Source organism: Megalobrama amblycephala, linkage group LG17, assembly GCF_018812025.1.
Source record: "Megalobrama amblycephala isolate DHTTF-2021 linkage group LG17, ASM1881202v1, whole genome shotgun sequence".
In the NCBI taxonomy this organism is placed as follows: domain Eukaryota; kingdom Metazoa; phylum Chordata; class Actinopteri; order Cypriniformes; family Xenocyprididae; genus Megalobrama; species Megalobrama amblycephala.
In genome coordinates this window covers 40500769-40519900 of record NC_063060.1, presented here as the reverse complement: position 1 = coordinate 40519900, position 19132 = coordinate 40500769, and the positions used below count along the sequence as shown (strand labels likewise).

General features: G+C 37.5%; 3 protein-coding genes across 5 annotated transcripts; 2 read left to right on the top strand and 1 right to left on the bottom strand.

Moving 5' to 3' along the window:
• Positions 1 to 402: 402 nt before the first annotated feature.
• gadd45bb (growth arrest and DNA-damage-inducible, beta b) lies at positions 403 to 3499 on the bottom strand. The gene is made up of 4 exons (XM_048164371.1): positions 3075 to 3499; positions 2880 to 2981; positions 2568 to 2793; positions 403 to 1456 (listed from the first exon to the last, which is right to left on the bottom strand). Exons 1-4 carry the CDS (start codon positions 3125 to 3127, stop codon positions 1352 to 1354), a joined length of 486 nt encoding a protein of 161 aa, XP_048020328.1. The 5' UTR covers positions 3128 to 3499; the 3' UTR covers positions 403 to 1351.
• Positions 3500 to 3953: 454 nt separating this feature from the next.
• On the top strand, positions 3954 to 9331 carry LOC125251381 (cocaine- and amphetamine-regulated transcript protein-like). 3 transcript variants are annotated; one of them, XM_048164377.1, is made up of 4 exons: positions 3954 to 4169; positions 7727 to 8543; positions 8640 to 8723; positions 9052 to 9331. In XM_048164377.1, exons 2-4 carry the CDS (start codon positions 8415 to 8417, stop codon positions 9157 to 9159), a joined length of 321 nt encoding a protein of 106 aa, XP_048020334.1. In that variant the 5' UTR covers positions 3954 to 4169; positions 7727 to 8414; the 3' UTR covers positions 9160 to 9331. The 3 variants fall into 3 exon arrangements, with proteins under 3 accessions (XP_048020334.1, XP_048020332.1, XP_048020331.1); XM_048164375.1 differs by having other exon boundaries at positions 3954 to 4177; XM_048164374.1 differs by lacking the exon at positions 3954 to 4169 and having other exon boundaries at positions 7539 to 8543.
• Positions 9332 to 9471: 140 nt separating this feature from the next.
• On the top strand, positions 9472 to 18864 carry map1sb (microtubule-associated protein 1Sb). The gene is made up of 7 exons (XM_048164350.1): positions 9472 to 9689; positions 11002 to 11103; positions 12380 to 12462; positions 12819 to 12959; positions 13123 to 16240; positions 16314 to 16519; positions 17599 to 18864. Exons 1-7 carry the CDS (start codon positions 9542 to 9544, stop codon positions 17755 to 17757), a joined length of 3957 nt encoding a protein of 1318 aa, XP_048020307.1. The 5' UTR covers positions 9472 to 9541; the 3' UTR covers positions 17758 to 18864.
• The last annotated feature ends 268 nt before the right edge of the window (positions 18865 to 19132 follow it).

Below are 19132 nucleotides of genomic sequence, written 5' to 3'. Positions count from 1 at the left end.
TGGAGTCGATCACGTGCAGTAAGGGTCCCTTTAGCTGTCTGCAAAGTTAATGGGAAAAATCACAGGGAGTGTGATCTCAGATCTCTCCTGCATGTGGCCTGCAGGCAGCCTGACCTTTCACAGTCACCAAAGAAAAGGTCAGTTAAGTCAGAGTGATCAAGCTATTTTTCGGTCTTCTGAAAAACAGCACGAGTCTGTGACTAATAAGATGTTTATGCATGTTTTCATGTCCAGTCTATAATGGCATCGATTGTTCTTTTTGAAAGATTACTATTCGACTGTTTTTTTTTTGGATGAAAAGGCAGTGAAAAAGAATAGCTAAGCAGTTTATGATCTTATCTGGCTGTAGTTTCTCCTTCATCCTCTTGAGCAGGAAGATATTAAAAAGCAAGTCCTCAGAGCTGTGTTCTCATGTATATTTTTCACCTCTTGCAAACAAAGCCCTTTGTTTGAGAAACAGATAAGGAACCTCTTACTTCTGTACACATAGTGCTGCGTCTAGGCTGCATGATTCATGATACAGGTGGGGGAAAAAACAGGTGTCAATATGTGAACAGCAATCTCCTTGGGAATGATGTTTCTTTACCATTAATCGTAAGTGTCTGTTGTCCCACAGAACAATTTAAGTCCATCTCTTCCTTATTGTGAGCTTAAAATAACATCTGAAATGATACTTGGCTATTCCAATAAGGAAGCAAGAGTATTTTTAACTAATTTGTCTTTATGACCAGCTCTAAACTGAACTCCTGTGACGGTTTTTCCTCTAATGTCCAAAAAGTTGACATAAAAAACACAACGGGAGCTGTTAATTTTTTGAACAATTATGCATAAAATTTATTTCATAAGAAAAAGTACACTTTGCAAATTCATAAATATCCAAATATATTATTTGTTTTGAATGACATCAGTGTTGTGCATAAATAAAAATTATGGTAAGACAAATTCAGTCCTTGAATAGCAGTCTCTTATTGACTTTTCCTCTGTAGACCCAGGTCTGAGTCACGTGTTATTCATTCACCCTCCTCGTGGAGTGCAAAGTGCGGCCATACGCCGGCGTCTGGAAACATCCCCAGCATCCTTGCTGCATCCCTTTAGAGGTACAACAATGTCCACGACCACCCTGATGCTCGTTCGGTCCTTCCAAATGGCGATAACACCGATCATGCATTATGAGGAACGTGGACCAATGTCTCTAGTATCCTCTGACACTTCGAATTCCATAAACATGGAGGTGGAAGCTCTGGAATGGACTATTAGACAGTCCCCTTGAACTGATGAGTGTGTCCTCATGACAGCTGAAGGACGACATCAATATTCCTTTTCTCTTCAGCACATTTCAGTGCAGAATATCTCAGCGCTCTTGCAGGGCAATGGAGGGCACCCACTGGTTCCTGCAACGGCTTTCCTTGCAGTAACTTCCCACCTCCTTCAGCTTGAGATGCTCGGCTTGTGGGTTCTATGAGAAGGAAAGAAACATGATTAGTATTGCAAATCTTTCACAATAGCTTTTTTGGTACTTTCTTGATCTGTGTTGAAGGGATAGTTCACCCCGAAAAAAATGAAAATTCTGTCATTTACTCCTCCTTGAGTTGTTCCAAACCTGTATAAATTTCATTGTTCTGCTGAACACAAAGTAAGATATTTGAAGATATCTCGCCCCCATTGACTATATTAGTCAATGGGGGGCAAGATCTGCTTAGTTACAAACATTCTTCCAAATATCTTCCTTTGTGTACAGGAAGAATAAATTTAATTGTTCTGCTGTACACAACAGAAGATATTTGGAAGTATGCTTGTAACCAAGCAGATCTTGCCCCCCATTGACTACCATAGTATTTTTTTCCTACTATGGTAGTCAATGGGGGGCGAGATATCTTAAAATATATTACTTTGTGTACAGCAAAACAATGAAATTTATTCTTCCTGTACACAAAGGAAGATATTTGGAAGAATATTTATAACCAAACAGATCTCGCCCCCCCATTGACTACCATAGTAGGAAAAAAATACACTAGTAGGCTAGTCAATGGGGGCAAGATCTGCTTGGTTACAAACATTCTTCCAAATATATTACTTTGTGTACAGCAGAACAATGAAATTTATTCTTCCTGTACACAAAGGAAGATATTTGGAAGAATATTTATAACCAAACAGATCTCGCCCCTCCTATTGACTTCCATAGTAGGAAAAAAAATACAATAGTAGGCTAGTCAATGGGGGCAAGATCTGCTTGGTTACAAACATTCTTCCAAATATCTTCCTTTGAGTTTAGCAGAACAAAGACATTTATACAGGTTTGGAAGAACTTGAGGGTGAGTAAATGATTTTTTTGGTGAACTATCCCTTTAAGGGTGCGAATTGCATTTAGTAAAGCTCATTACCGGATAGAACATTAGTAAAATGTTAAAACTGTTATTATTTATTCGGTATATTTACATATCACAAATAAATGAACGACAACAAAAGCGATATAAAAAACTACACCCCTCCCTCGAATGATATTTTATAATTCGCACACTGCTCCTGTTTAATATGCATTTGTAAAATGCATAAAAATAGCTACTTACAGTAACAAGTATGCAGTGGAGGTCTCTTGGTTCATTGGCGTTGCTGTCAGTGGAAAGAGGCTCTCCGAGAACCTGTGCCAAACGCCTCATGCCGGAGACGCGCACAATGTTGATGTCGATGTCACAGCAGAAGGCTTGGATGAGCGTGAAGTGGATCTGAAGCGCAACATCATTTTCGTCCTCCTCATCAGTCGCTAAAACGCAGAGGACCACGCTGTCTGGGTCCCTGAAAAAGTTAATAAACGCATTTAATTTAATATGCAATTCGATTAAAAAAGCGAATTACATTTGAGATAAGAGTAAAATACTTACACATTCATGAGTTGTGCAGACTCGTAGACTCCAACTGTCAGACAGTTTTGTCGTTGTGCAGCCACTAGAAGCTCCTCGAGAGCTTCACTCACTGTTTCCATTCTTAAAAGAAAAATGAATTGTCAGTTTTAACTCATGAAACGGTTACAATGAAGAAGACTCACTTAGTTAGGCTATACGAAACAAGTAACTTACTTTCTGTCAGTGCTGCTGCATCCAACAACTTCCTCCAGAGTCATGTTTGTCATTAAATGATGTTATAATCCAGAAATAGAAATTCCCCCAAATAATATAATTCCAGAGTATATGGCGGTAGTAATCCACAGAGATTTCGAGTGGTTTCTCTCTCGCACTGCTCCGATACTTGTTGCTAAGATGCTGTCTCGGCTCGTATTTGACTACACGCTGTGGGAGCCCGTGGTTTTTATAGGAGGAGTAGCGTAGTGGGCGTGGTTGAAACTGCAGCCGAAACCTCATGCTAGTTAGTTGCCCACGAAGGTTTCTATGGAGTCTCCTATTGTGTGAAGTATTGTGTCATCTGCAGTTGATGTCTTTGTGTGAGGAACGATCAAGGAACTATTCTCCATAATGAAATCCTGCAGACTAATCTGTTAAAAATGAAAAGTCATTAATATTGATAGTTAGTTCCTGACAGATGGATTTAAAACTTGTTTTTGTCACGATATGCATGAAGCACCCGCTGAGATTTCAAGTATTGTTGAACTTTCAAAAAAACTTTATCTCTGCATTTTTACGTTATATTTTGTTTATTTTAATTTCTATTATCTCATAATGGCTTTGCAAAATGTTGTGCAAAAATATATATCTTTAAAAAATAATACATCATAATGTCAACTAACGTACGTGGACTTCAAACAGTTTTATAAACTCTATTATAAAACGGTTAGTTCCAGCCCTTGATTCTGATTGGTTGAGCCGCGTTCGAAGCCGTTGCTGATTAAAAAATGCATTTAATTATATGAAACCATATTGCGCATTATTTAACCGTTATGTTAGTCTAAATTTTTGCATTTATTGTCTCAAATGATAATTTACATAATAATAATAATAATAATAATAATAATAATAATAATAATAATAATTAATTTATTAGTTGATGCAAAAGTCATCCAATTCTTGAACAGCATTTATTCAACCGTCATGAGCGTCTGGACGGTCTTCTTTGTCCAGCGCTCCATCTGGTGGCGAGAACTGTTACTGTACCTCCTCGTGGACATCTGAGATCACGAGGAGAGGGGACATGTGCGGGCAAGTACCTCAGAAATTAAGGTGATCATGTAGGTAATCATTCTCTGATTACATCAAAACTAATAACTAGATCTGGGAATTATACTAAAGTCCGCGATTTCGTTGGTTTCGGTGATTAGGGTCAGATCATGAGATTAAATTGTTTAGCTTTAATTATGTCAGGTGATGATAATGTGTTATAACAAAATGAAGATGAGCTGTGAAGCGCAACACGGGAGCGGAGGTTATTTGATTGTCAGATGGCCGCCATTTTGCATGACAATCAATCAATCAGGGCTGTTGTGATTACATCAGTTGAATAAGATTATAGTTTGACAAAGTTTGTAGCACCACAAATCATCTGTTGACAACATGTTTATCATCTTAATCCTTTTCAAGTGGCATTAATACCCATAAGGCCTTGCTAGCATATCGAGTTAGTTAGCTAATAGCATTCAGTTTAGTAAAAGATCTCGCTGCCAGGGGCGATTCTAGGGTCAGAGCTTTAGGGGTGCTGAGCACCCAATGAGCCCCACTGCCACCACCCACCCTCTTTTCACACAAAAACAAAAAATATGTCTATTGAAAAATAACTTTATCATTTTAACATTGATTCAACTAACTCCAAAATCCAGATTTTTTTTCTTTTTTTTTTAGCCTAGTTATTAATTGAATAACGAGACACAAATTCAATTGTGTTTGGTCCCATTTATTTTTGATCACAGTGCATACACACAAACTTTTAGTCCAAAAGTGTGCACACTTGGAGAAATGCACGTTTACCTCAGATTTCATTAGATAGAATAAGCCGGGCCGCACGCCGGGTTTTAATTACCGAGGTCAGAAAATGTAGTTTCCTAGGGGGGTTGGGGGGCATGCTCCCCCGAGAAAATTTAGATTTCCCTGGTGTACATATGTGCATTTAAGACGTTTTAAGGCCAACAAATTGGATAACAATAGCTTTAAAACCATGTCAACAAATACATGCCTGCACAGTTTTGAGGCAGCTTTAATCGCATGTTTGGCAATTTCATGACTTCACTTACAACAGAACAACGACCATCATTGCTCGCAGTTTCTTTTGCGCTTTATTTAAGCTATAATAAAGTAATTATGCAGCACGCGCCGGCGCATTTGCGCATGCAATTCTTGAGAGCGCGCCGCGAGCACAGTAGCTATAACGGCTGATTGGACAGTCGTGTTCATTTTTCTGAGTTTTACCGACATAGCCTGACAACATCTCAACCGCAGTTCACTGTTGTTCAACTGAAGCTCCCTCGTTTAACTTGCGACTGGCGCTGAGGCGAGGTCGGAACGCGCGTCTGAAAAGTGTCCCGTTTGTTGTGGTCGTAAAGAGAGCGTTTTACTTGGCGATGTTTTAAAAAAAGATTTATATTTTTGGTATTTTATATGCTCTGTTGGTGGTTTGAGGAGTAGCATCACCCAGGGGGAATATTTTCCAGTACTCACCGATATGGTTTCGGAATCGGAACAACTCTAGGTAAAAGGAAAGAAGTGTGAGACACAGCTTTGGAGCAACTTAGTTGATTCACAACACTAGCCTACATATCGGGTTCTCACTCTGCGTGTGTTTCGCGCTGGATGACGGTCGTGCTGAGCGGTGCAGGTACAGAGGAGAAGTAGAAGAAGAGAAGAGGATGACATCATTTGCTAAGGGGGATGTTTTCATTTTCATCCTTAACACATAGGCTACATTTTAAACCACAAACTACGGAGTATGATTTGGACATTATTTAACCTTGTAAAAGACGAACAAAAATTTTAGAATAACATTTCTTACTCCAAGTTTTAGGGGTGCTGAGCTCCTTTTTAGGGGTGCTGAAGCACCCCTAAAAAGGGGCTAGCCTCGCCCATGCTCGCTGCAATGATAAACTCAGAAGTTTTATGTAGCCTGTTGTAAAATTTAAATCTTGTAGTTCATGTAGGCCTACAAATAACCTTTACATTTTGATATTTCTTAATTATTTTGATGTCCTTAATATCAACATGCATGCACTTAATTAAAATATTTGAGAATTGCACTCACTTTAGCTATTCATCTATTTTGGCTATTTCTTAGCTTTATATTTTATAATGACAGCACATCTGACCTATAATGTCAAAAGTATTTTATTCTCTATTTGAATTTAAAGCTTTGAAATGCTTTTCGGTGTGCCATCACAAACTTTTAAAGATAGATAGATAGATAGATAATATAGACCCAGATATATAGAAATATATCTGAATGAATGAATGAACATATAAAGAGATAGATAGATAGATAGATAGATAGATAGATAGATTAATCATAGAGGGGCAGTGAACTTGTGTAGGCTACTTAGTGCTTAGTTAATTAAATATTTACATGGGATCATTAAAGTTTCTTATTAAAGTTTTATTTCTGATTTTCTGAATTGGGCTAGAATTTCCCAAGTGCCTTAGTGTCTCTGCCTTACAGGTTATCTCATTAATACCTGAAGCAAAGCCACTGATCTTGGTTACTCTTTATACATGACCCCAATCATCTATTCCTCCTCGCCAGATCATTGTCAATATTGGACTTGACCCGGAATCATCCAGATCAAGCAATCCTCTGTCACATATCTCGAATAATTGTGTTAATTTCAGAGATTTGAGATTTTATTTAAAATGATCATGAAATTATATGTTTAAATTATTTCAATTATTTACTTTGGATATCAGCGCCAAGGTCTACACAATTATTTAGTAGGCTATTTTGTTCGGAAGTCGACACCTGGTGGTTTGTGACGGTATTGCAGGGGTTCGGTGACCAGACCAGGCTAATACTTAAAAAAAGAAGGGAAAAAAGACGTTTCTTTATAAAAAATTAATAAAGAAATGCTTCAAATATACATATGAATGTAAAAACAGAAACAGTGAATCAAAGTTTCCTATAATTTCCAAATTGAATGCAAGTTCCTATTATATTATGTAAATGATTTGTTTATGGTATTAATGCAATAGTAAAGTGTTACAGAGAAAATGTAGATTTTTGGGGTCCCTGGTTTTTCTTAGATTTTGGGTGGGGTCACAGTCTGTAAAAGGAAAATCCCTGGTTTATGGTAACAGTGTACAAACATAAGCAGACAAAAGCATGGTCACATTGAGTTAGGAAACTCTCTAAAAAACCTTGGGTTATTGTTTCTTCCCAAGTCCTGGGTTGAGCCTTTTGGGTAATTATTATTATTATTTAGTTATCCAGTGTTTGGATAGTTTTTGTGTTACCCAGATCCTGGGTCAGACATAACAACCCAGGGTTGAGTTATTTATCGCGGGCTTTTTGCGACCTCTTCAGGAGAGAGCAGTGCAACTCCAACAAATTGGTGCATGTCTTCGGTAAAATACAGGTTTGTGTACGTTTTATTTTATCCAAAAAACGTTATTTTTCTGTATATCGTTTAAATTTGTGCAAAGCAACATACATGGGCGATGTGAGTCAATTTTAGGAGTGTCTTGTCGGTCTTTTCACGTGATGGCTTGCATACTTTTTTATGATTTTATTAAAAAAGATACAGAATATAAATACTTAGGATGTTAAAATAAATTATCAGAATTGTACACTGATTATTTATGAACAGGTTGTGGTGTCAGTCACAGCATTTTTCAGCTGAGTGAGACGCAGAGTGGCGGTCTGAAGTTATCAGTTCCCCCGCTGAACGCGAGTCATCTCCGGCATGAGCTCCAGCGCAGTTACGGTGGAAACAGGACAACAGAAACTGGTCGATTACTCTTGAATTACTTCTAAATGTTTAATTTTTTACTTCGAATATTTGTTAAACAAGCTTAATTGTAGGCAATATGTATTTTATGTAAAACTATATAAAATATGATATACTAAAAATATGATCGAAAATAATCATGTAAAGTGGTTGTGTGGAGTATTAAAAAAAGTTTAGAGGATTTATGTTAATCTGTAAACATTAATTCATGTATGAAGTTTAAAAAAAAAAGTATTATAGTAAAAATAAATCAACCTATTATGCTGGGTTAAATAAACAACCAAATTTGCTGGGTAAAATTAGCCCAACATGTGTTCTGTCCTATATTTACCCAGCCCTTGGGTTGTTTAAACCCAGTATTTTTTAGTCTGGATGAACCGCATCTGTAATGTTAAGCATATCTTTTCCTGACAAACTACCATAAGTATGGAAATATGGCCGTCATCATCATGAATGTTGTAGCAGGTGATGTAGAATTCATTTATAAAGAACAGCTGTTCATCACCAACGACCATCTGTGGGGACCAAGAAAAATTCTTTCAGCACCATGGTTAGCGGACGGATCGTCCTTATCGCTGCTGCTTCTGCCCTGTCCTTCATCCTCACGAGCTGTGATGATTCATTTGACAATCGCTCTTTGGAGAGTGTCATAAAAACACAGGAGGAGAACAATTTGGTGAGTTATTTAAGTTCTGTCTTGAAGATGAATGAAGAAAACCAACCATCTTGAATAATCTCATGAAATAGATCTAAAAATGTAATTATTTTACAGATAGAGGCACTGCAAGAGGTTCTTGAGAAGTTAAAGAATAAACAACTCCCACAAACTGGAAAAAAGTTTAGTCTACTTCCTTCGGTAATGTAGCACTCAATTGTTTCAACACCCAATGCTTATTCGTGAAATGATTTTGATCATAAGTTAATTCTGTTATTGCTTTGAATGCATTTTAAAATTCTAGCTGAAGTTTAATTACTGTCTTACATTTCAAGTAGCTAAACTCAAAGTGGTGCAACCTGCAGTGATTAAATGAGCAGTTTTTCGACTACTTTGACTTTAATTACTTTCAAAGAATAGCGAGTTGACAACAAAATGACATGTTATCATTATGCTGAAAATATTTTCCTGCATGTATTGTAATTGCATTGACCATTCCATCACTTACATGTCTTCTTTTTATCTTCAGTGTGATGCAGGTGAGCAGTGTGCAGTGCGTAAAGGTGCAAGAGTTGGCAAGTTATGCGGCTGTCCACAAGGAACATCATGCCACTTTTTTATTTTGAAATGCCTTTAATCAGATAAATGATGTAAAATCTAGTCGTTTTCCCTTTTACTTCAGACACTGCATTCGTTTCACATTACCGCTGTGTAAAATGCCTTGCAAATTCCAAATAAAGTCATGAATTATTGAATGGTTGGGTTGTTTTGCTTTCCTCACCTACATTTTTTCTAATGTAGAGTGAATGCATTGTACTTAATTCATATGTATTTCCTATTTGATTCATGGTAAATGCGTTCCTTAAAAACAAGTAGCCTAAATATTGAAGATTGCTGATGCGTGCAACACGGCGGACTTCGATTGGTCAGCTTCAGTTTCATTCAAATTATCCGCCTGTTCCTTCAAAAATGCTTGAATCAAATGCTTGTGTATTACATCATAAGAATAACTTTCCAACATGGCGTCGGGTCTAACGGCAGCGATGGAACCAGAGGACCTGACAGCCCATCCTGGATTCAGCAATGACAAATACTCGATGTTGATTGTCATCGGTGCGCTTTATAGACCGCATATACTGGACTATATTGTGGTGGAGATTGAACGAGGTACTCCCTTTTAAATTTTGGGTTTGGTATAATAATAGTTCATCCAAGCTGTTATAATAATATATTGAATATTATCATTATCTCTCATTTGTGTATGTTGTAGAACTGCATTCAAAATCCATTCTTTGATTTTGTAATTATTCAACGGTTGTTTGGTGAACTGAGATGGCTGAAACACAATCAACACAGTGCGACTCATTGCGCCAGAGACTTTCTCTCGCGTTCAGCAATACATTTTTACGCATATTTCAACAAGCTGTCGTACATAGCCTACCGCTTACCCTACATTAGCTTTCAAAGCAGTAATATCATGTTTATTCTGGTACAAGATTCACGCAGCGGTCCCTGCACTGCAGTGTTATGGCATCAGATAGTAAACATCAAAAATAGCCACCTTGTGCATCCCTTTCCAGCATGCCTAAGTACATTATTTGCCTCACATGTTTATTAATATACGCGACAGTCGTTAATACAGTATATAGAAACGAATTATTCTTTTAACGTGTTTCTCACACATCAACAGTTTAGTCTCAGTCTGTGCGTGTTCACACACCCACCCCAGCGGTCGTTTTTTTGCTTACATGTAAATTAATTTTAGTGGCCATCATCACCCTGATGAGAAATCCAACTTAATCTAGTAGTTAATCTAATTGTGAAACACTGTAATTGGTGTCTAGCTGGTCTAAGATAGCCAAGTAATGATCATCTTAAACCAGCCAGCTACATGCTACAAAACAAAAAAGCTACCAGTTTAAGCTGGATTTTCCAGCAAGACAGTCATCAACATTTCAGCAACAGAGACAGTGGTACCATTTTAAAGTAGTCACATGAGGCGTTAACAATATGTCAGATGTTGATAGCACAGATGTCTGGGTGATCAAAAACTGAAAAGAGCCTGTCTCTGTGGGTAGTGAGCAAGAAAAAAAGATAACAGCTTACAGGACAATTAAAATATTTTTATTTATTTATTTCAGTGCTAGCTGATGAGTCGCTTCTTTTTATGGTCAAATGAGAAAGTGTTGTTCAGAGGTTTTTATATTTCATGAGTACAGCAGACCAATGCCACGAAACAAAGCTTTTTTTGATGGCCAGTCAGCCAACCATCTCATTTGTCTCTAAAAGCCACAGTGTGTCTCACATGATGTTTCGGTGACATGCTGACTGCAGTGCTTTTGCTCTGGGGGTTTAGCCTGCTTGCTCTCAAATCAACGTTCATTGTTTTTGTAATAGGCATAAACCCAGTACAGTAAGTGTCAATAAGGACATTATTGAGTTTTGATAATGCTTTGAATACTTGCGTCTCCTTACATAGGTATTCGCGCATGGGATCTGGACCTGACAGTGTGTAACTTGGATGAGCAGCTGAAGCTCTTCACTTCTCAGCATTCTTCTTATGAATCCAAAGACATAAGAGGTATTATTTCTGCTTTCTAATATTTACTGACTATGAATGCCTTTTTTTCTGGGTAACTTTTATTTTTCATCATACAGCAGACATAACTTTATGAGGTATACAAAAAGAAGCACATTTGGGTTGGCAGTGAAAGACATGAACTACACTTTTAAAGAACTCTGTTGGGAATATTTCAGAGCCCAGTTGGAGCACATGATATACGTGTGGGATTCAATCTTATGAATTAACAAAGAAGCAACTGTGTAGTCCAGCCCCAGCACAGCTCTATTTCCAGTATCAGACATGCACAATAATATTCCAGTTAATAATGGAATATGGTTATATTTTCAATGTGTATGAGTCATAAACTCATTAAAGCCATAACCATAATCTGATTATGCCAATTTCAAAAAGTCTGAAAAACAACAACTGGCATGTGTCTATATTAAAAGAATTACGGTTCAAGGCAAACATGAGAATAGCAGAAAAAGAACATGCATGCAATGGAACATTACAATAACTGTTGAGCATGTAAAAATATTTTTTTGGAATAAAGTCTTAACAAGAATTTTGACACTTTTATCAGAAAATTGTTTTAGTAAACCTGTTCCTTTTGTATTTTACATTTATAAACACAATAAATATCCTTTCATTAAGTGTCTGATGTAAAAAGGCTTTGCTTTAATGGAAGAAAATCATTAATTAATTATAATTTTAATATTTATATTGCGTAATGAGGACTGTGTAAACTGTGTCGCTTCTATTATTCAGTAAAAGTTGTATTATGTTGGTATGTTGGTCCTGATTTGCTATTTCAGTAGACACAGCAGAAAGACAGGAAGGAAGTGCTTTCTACCAATTGTTCAGACTTTGGCTGCTGTTGAAAAAAACAGCAGTGGAACATTTTCTTGCAGTAGTTTTGAAAGTGATTTTGCTGACAAACCATTGATAGACATTTGCAGCTCTAATACTCAGGGAAAACTCACTCATTTTATTTTGCATTACTCTGGCTCTGTTTTAGGTTATGGCAGCATTCAAAACGCTTTGAAGTTTGACTCATGATTTTAAAAGCTTACAGAATAGCCAAATATTTAAGTGCATAATGTTTTGGACTTTAAAGTTTAGTGCAATTTTCTTTGATTTATCTTTATTGTGCTTTTTTTTTTCTTTCAGATTAGTATGCAATGCATTAATGTTTGCTGTTGAGAAATCCACATATGCATGCCATCTTTGTGTACTTATTCTGATGATTTCCCTATTGACTCATTTTGTTTGTCTCCCTACAATCCCATCATAGGTCAGAAGACATTTCATTTCAGTTCAGACGTACTGGACATTAAAGTTGTAGTAAATCCATCTGAAGGGTTACTCTACTCTGAGGTGTGTGACTGTTAAAGGCATCTCTTCTCTTCCTCGATTCTATTTATTTGTATTACACAATCAATAAATGACAAAGGTCACATAAGATATGTTAAGGCTAAATTTAGTGCCTCGGAAATATAAGACCCATCACCAATCCTGCAGAAAAATTTAGTCTCATTTTCTAATGTAATCATTTGTAACAAAACATTAGTTTTCAATCAAGTATTCAGTCTCCATTTTGTAGTACTTTGTAGAGGCATATGATAATAGCTTGAAATGTAATTGAAACATAATATGCATATATTTAAAATATTTGAATATATAAATATACTTTGAAATATTTTTGTAATTTATAAATATTTTTTGTAACTCAGGTCCACAGCTTCATATCATCCATACCTCGGCACAAATTGCTGGTTCTAACGGGACAGTCTCTTGAGGACTCCGGGGATCTGGTCCTGCACACGGGGCAGTTCACTCCTAATGATTTCACCCAGATCTTTTCAGATGAAGAGGTTTGCCAGACTGTAAATGTGTATACCAATATTTTAAAGTGTTGTCCTCTCATAAGTAGTGGATAAGAAAAAGTAGCTATATTTGTATATAATATGATTCTTCTATGCATTACAAATGATTCAGTTTTTTTGATGATAGCTGTTTTCTGTACATTTCCAACAGATTCAAGCTCTCTTAAACTCTGTAAGCACACATGGCAAAGCAAACCTCACCTTAAGCTGCCCTAAAATTGGAAAATGGAAAAACTCAGTGCTAGGGAAGCACAACATACATGACATTATCGACATTAAGGTGAATCCTCTAATGGTACTGCCCAAAATGGGCGGCCTTCAAGAGTTCACAGACCACATTTTTGAGTCTTTAGAGCCACAGTCTACATTTGATCTCTTAGAGCCACCTGGCACAGTGGGATTCCTCAAGCTATGTCGTCCGTGCTGTTATGTCTTTCCAGGAGGGAGAGGCGACTGTGCCTTTTTTGCTGTCAATGGCTTTAATGTTTTGGTAAATGGTGGAGCAGATCCACGCTCTTGCTTCTGGAAGCTTGTCAGGCATTTGGACCGCGTTGACTCAGTGCTGCTTACACATGTTGGAACAGACAACCTGCCGGGAGTTAACAGTCTGTTGGAGAGGAAGGTCGCAGAGCTTGAGGAAAATAAAACTGACTCACAGGAAAAGGAGCAATGGGCGAAGAATCTAATCTCTCCAGAGCTTGGTGTGGTTTTCCTAAATGCCCCAAACAGACTTAAAAAGCTTCAGGGTGATCCTAATGTACTACGAAGCAGTGATCTAGCAGGACTTATTTTACAGCATTTGGAAAAACTAAAGATCTCACCAGAACCGCTTTTTCGCAATTCAAGTGGCTCCATAGAACCTGTTATTCTTTTCCAGAAAATGGGAGTGGGATGCCTTGAGCTTTATATCCTAAATCCAGTCAAACGTAGCAAAGAAGTAGAGTCTTTCATGAATAACTGGCCAGATAATAGTTCCAAATCCAAGAGTTTAGATGGCCACCTATCCTCTGTGGTCTCTATATGTGCTTTGCTTGTTTGGCATCCTGCTAATCCAGTGGAGAAAATCATCAGAGTTCTCTTCCCTGGCTCTACACCACAAGGAAAGATAATGGATGGTCTGGAGAGACTGAAGCATCTAGAGTTTCTCAAGCGCCCTGTAGTGTGCTCCAAAGATTTTGAAACAAAACAGGATAAGAATCCAAAAGCAGAGAGTCAGGACAGTCCCAAATCTGTTAAAAATGAATCCAGACCAAGTAATGGTGCTTCAAAAGACCGAGCGATTCGTGGAGATCTAGAGCTAAAAGACAAAACCAAGGGCATGAATGCGAATGATCTAAAAGGTGAAGAAAAGTTAAAATCTGTAGAAAGCAATGTGAAACATAAACCCTCCAGACTAGTTACAAGGAAGGAGTCTTTGAAGGACAAAAGCAATGAAAAAATAAACATATCAGACTCAAAGAAACAAGAAAATGGGCAGAAAGAAACGTCAGGTAGCAAAAATTCTTCAACGAGAAGACCAAAGTTAGATAGCAAAACCGAAGAGAGAAAAGCAACAAAGCCTCTTGGGAAAGAAATCAAGAAAACCTCCACTGGATTACTGAACTCAAATAAGCCTGGAAACGTAAAAAACGAAGGAAAATTATTCAAACAGGCAGAGGACAAAGCCAAAAACTTTAAATCTAACAAGGAGCAGCAGAACCAGAAGATGTCAACAGACTCAGAAGATGTAAATTGCTCCATAATGTCTTCACCAGAAGATATGACAGCAGATTTTCTGGAATTGGATCGAGAGCAACATGAATTGCTCATGAAGAGGCAAATTGTTGACTCTGGGAACCTGAAAAATGTCTCAACAGGTAATGTGCAGTCTATGTGTAGTAGCATAGTAAACCCAAGCATGTCCGGAGCATCTGCGAGACCCTTTGTCAAAATAAAAAATGAGCTCTGTGTGAATCTAGACCTCACTCCCACTGAGTATACTTTGCTTGATGGGGCTTTGAAAGATAATATTTCAAAAAATGGGCATGAGGAAGTTTGTGTCAGTCCAGATGAAAAGACGTTAGAGCTAACATCTCCTAGATCAGGTCCAAATAGTGCTGGTCATACTCCTTATCACTTGTCACCTGAAGAGACCTGGGCCTCAAAAGATCATAGTAGTTTTGGCGTGAAGATGTGTCTTGGCTCAGATAGCCAGCAGACGGGATTGTCCAAGTTTTCAGAGTCCGGATGCCCTAAAAGTAACCAAGAAAGTATCTCAACTTCCTCCAAAGAGAAGCATTCTAGTTTCCTGTCTCTCAGCTCTTTCAAGGATATAATGCATGATATATCTCCCACTTTTACCACCACACACTCAATGCCTGCAGAAGTAAGTTCACCACAGTCCACTGAGGTCGATGAGTCATTGTCGATGTCTTTTGAACAAGTGCTGCCAACAGTGAGCGAGTCCACCAACGAAGACGAAACATCTTACTCCAACGGACATCATGTCAATTCTGATTTCAAAGTAGGAATGTCTTTGTCTTTAAAGAAGCCTCACACCCAGAGGGCACCTCATGATGGCCCAGATGGGTGTTCATCTGGACCGCATGGTCTAGTATTTGATGCTACCCATGATGTTGACCTTTGCTTGGTCTCTCCATGTGAGTTCAAACATTTCAAACCGGTTGGCAATCAAGATGTTCCACTGTCACCAGGTTTTAGAAACACCAGCCCGTTGAACCTTTCTGATGATAGTGACCACTCCCAAGAGGTAGCTAAGCCCCTTCCACCTTCATGTTCAGGTAACAAGGTCACTCATCCAGCTCAGGAGACCCCTCTCACTTCTGCCAGTGACTATTTTCAGATGGCAACAGACTCAGATATACATCCTGGTGTAGAGGATTGCCCATCCATTACTGCAGATGGACTTCTGGATTCTGATGAAGAAGGTGGTGTCCACCTGCAGTCCCAGAACCTAAATGATGGTGTGAATTCTTGCAGAGGGAATCATTCTTTGCCGAAGGATCCCCCACCCGCACCTCTGAAAGACTTACCTCCTCTTCCACCTCAGCCTGGCGCTTGTATGCCTGATCCTGTCAGCAATGCAAAGCCTGGTGCAACAAAAGGCCGAAAAGCAGCAAGAGTTACGCAGAGGTTAACATCTTCACAAGGCACCAAAACCAGGGCTGGTAGTCAAGGTTCTTCTGTTAGTGGCTCGAGAAGCAGCTCAGCAGGAGACATACTGGCTAGTCGGAGCACAGGCTCTGCTTCTAAACGATCCACAACAGCAGGTTTGAACTGATTTTACATTGTTTATTTTTGCATGAAGATATTTATCTGGTACTGACTGGTGTCCTAATGCAGGTTGCAAGCTTGGTGCTTCAGTATACCTGGACCTGGCTTACCTTCCCTCAGGCCATGCAGCTTCTACTGTTGATGTTGAGTTTTTTTGCCGCTTGCGATCATCCTGTTACATATTAAGTGGGGACGACACACTCAAGGAAAGCTTGCTGAGGTCTATTCTGGATGCATTATTGGAGGGAAAATCTGTATGGCCTGAGGATGTGCCGGTATGTATGAGAAAATATATGCAGTAGAAGTCAATTCAAAGGAACTCTACAGGACTTTGGCCTCTTTATCTGTGGTTAACTCTTTCCCCACCATTGATGTAGTTTTCTGGCTTTCCCTGTTTTCATTGTTATACAGTAGGGGGCACTATTACACATCTTCTGAAAAAGTACTGAATGTCCAGATTAAAACACAGGCAAAAAAGGAGCAGAAACAAGCGATAAGTGTTGCTTATAAACATTGTACACTCTAAAAAATGCTGGTTTAAAAACAACCCAAGATGGGTTTAAAATGGACAATCCCAACGATTGGGTTGTTTTAACCCAGAGGTTGGGTTAAATATTTGCCCAGTGTGCAGGGCAGTGTTATTTATCTCAACTACTGTTTAAAAATTACTTTATGACTGGTTTAAAATGAACCTAAAATAGGTTGGAAATTAAAAATAAGACACATAATTACTAGAGGCAACAATAATAATCAAAAGGTGAACATTTATTAATAAGCAATTTAATAAGTGTTTGTTGTTTAATTATTTATTTTACGTATTAATAAATGTTCATTTATTAAACATATTCATAAATGTTCATTTCCAACATACTTTGGATTCATTTCAAGCAAGCAATACAGCAGTTTTTAAACAATAGTTGAGTTAAATAAAACTACCCAGCAGGTTTGGCGAACATTTAACCCAACTGCTGGGTTAACAACCCAAACAATGGGTTTGTCCATTTTCAACCCAACTTGGGTTGTTTTTAACCCAGCATTTTCTAGAGTATAGTCTGAAAAAAGGAGCCATTACATTTTTGTGAAAATGATCAAAATTGTTAGCGGTGGCTGGAAACTTTATAAAAAAAAAAAAAAAAAAAAAAAAAAAAAATGCTGGCGGAGAAAGTGTTAAACATAAAATTGCAAGTTACTTGTAGAATTGTTTTTTGTCGTGCCACTTTAAATGTTATGCCACTTCTACACGGACAGGTATACCTATGGTTGCCTGTGATTATCATATCAGAGTGGACCCAAAACAATCTTTTTTGAGGGGATAATGTGACATACTTTGTTTTATCTTTGTGTAAACTTCTAGGTGACCCTGATTCCCACATTTGAATCACTGATGATGCATGAGTGGTATCGGGAAACTCAAGAAAAACAACGACATCTGGGCATTACAGTCCTAGGCAGCAACAGCACTGTGGCTATGCAGGAGGAAACTTTCCCTGCTTGTAAAGTAGAGTTCTGCTAGATGGACAATGGTGACACATGCTTTACATTTCCAATCTGTGTATCCCATGCTTATTTAAAGGGACACATACACATTTTCACCACCATACATTCATATGTACAGTTATGTTCTTCTCGGCAGATGTTTTACCAAACAACATTGTGTTTGTGAAAGATTCCTAAGCAGGAAGCTAAGGACTAAAATACACAGAAAAATCACAAGTATTAAATCAATACCTATAGATGTATTTACTCTAGGAGTATAACTTCACTGATTTATTATTAAGAAGAGTATTTAATAGATTCCCACTTCACAAACATAGCAAGTCATAATATAATTATATACTGCACACTTTAACATAGCCCAGAGTTCACATCTTTCTATGGAAGAGGTATACAACCTTCTTTGGAAAATGCTTTATTGTGGTTTATGCGGATGACCTGAATAAATTGGAGCTAGAGAATTGCATTGATTATGTGCATGAAGACCATTATAAACTCATTTAGACACACAAACAAATGAATTAAACAAATTAGTAGTGCCAGTGGGGGTTAGATAAAAGATGGCACAGATATTTTAATATCAGTTGTCCAAACACAGATCAAATCACACAACATGATTACATAGAGACCTATTTTACACTTCAATATGTTCTTGACAAACATTTTTGGTTTTGCATTGGTCTGAAAGGATAGTATTGTACCATTTTCCTGTCCCTTTTGAGGACCAGTAGCTTCACACCAATTCACACAGATGTGGTATGAATGCACTGCACTGTAATAGAAAATCACTATGAAATCTGTAGATGGCATGTAAGTGACAATTTCAGTTCATCCCATTTGGACATGTGATAAGTGGTAGAAGTGTGTGACACTAAGTATAACTTGTAACTGCAGTGCAGAGCCTCTGATATCTACTGTATGCCTACTGTGCTTCTGTTACTGAATGCTGTAGTACATACTGCTCCTTTATTTTTATTAGATGCATCTCCTTAATTCAGCACTATAAAGAGAATGTCTGGTAAGTTTGTGGAGCACAAGAATTTCATGCATTGCTGCACTCTCATATAAAGTGTGTAATATACTTGTATGTAAAATGAATTATATGAATTAAAACATTTAAATGTCATTGAAAATTCTGTACTGATTCTTTGTCAGTATTACAGGATAATGCAATCCCACAATGCACAGACATGATTAGTGGGGAAAAAATGATAAAAGTTTAGAGAAAAAAAAAAAAAAAAAAAAAAAAAAAAAAAAAAAAATATATATATATATATATATATATATATATATATATATATATAATACTGAAAAGTATCAATAAAAATAGTTGAATGTAATTAAATTGGACTGTCCCAGATAGCAAGCAATTATTGAAAGAATGTTAATTCAGT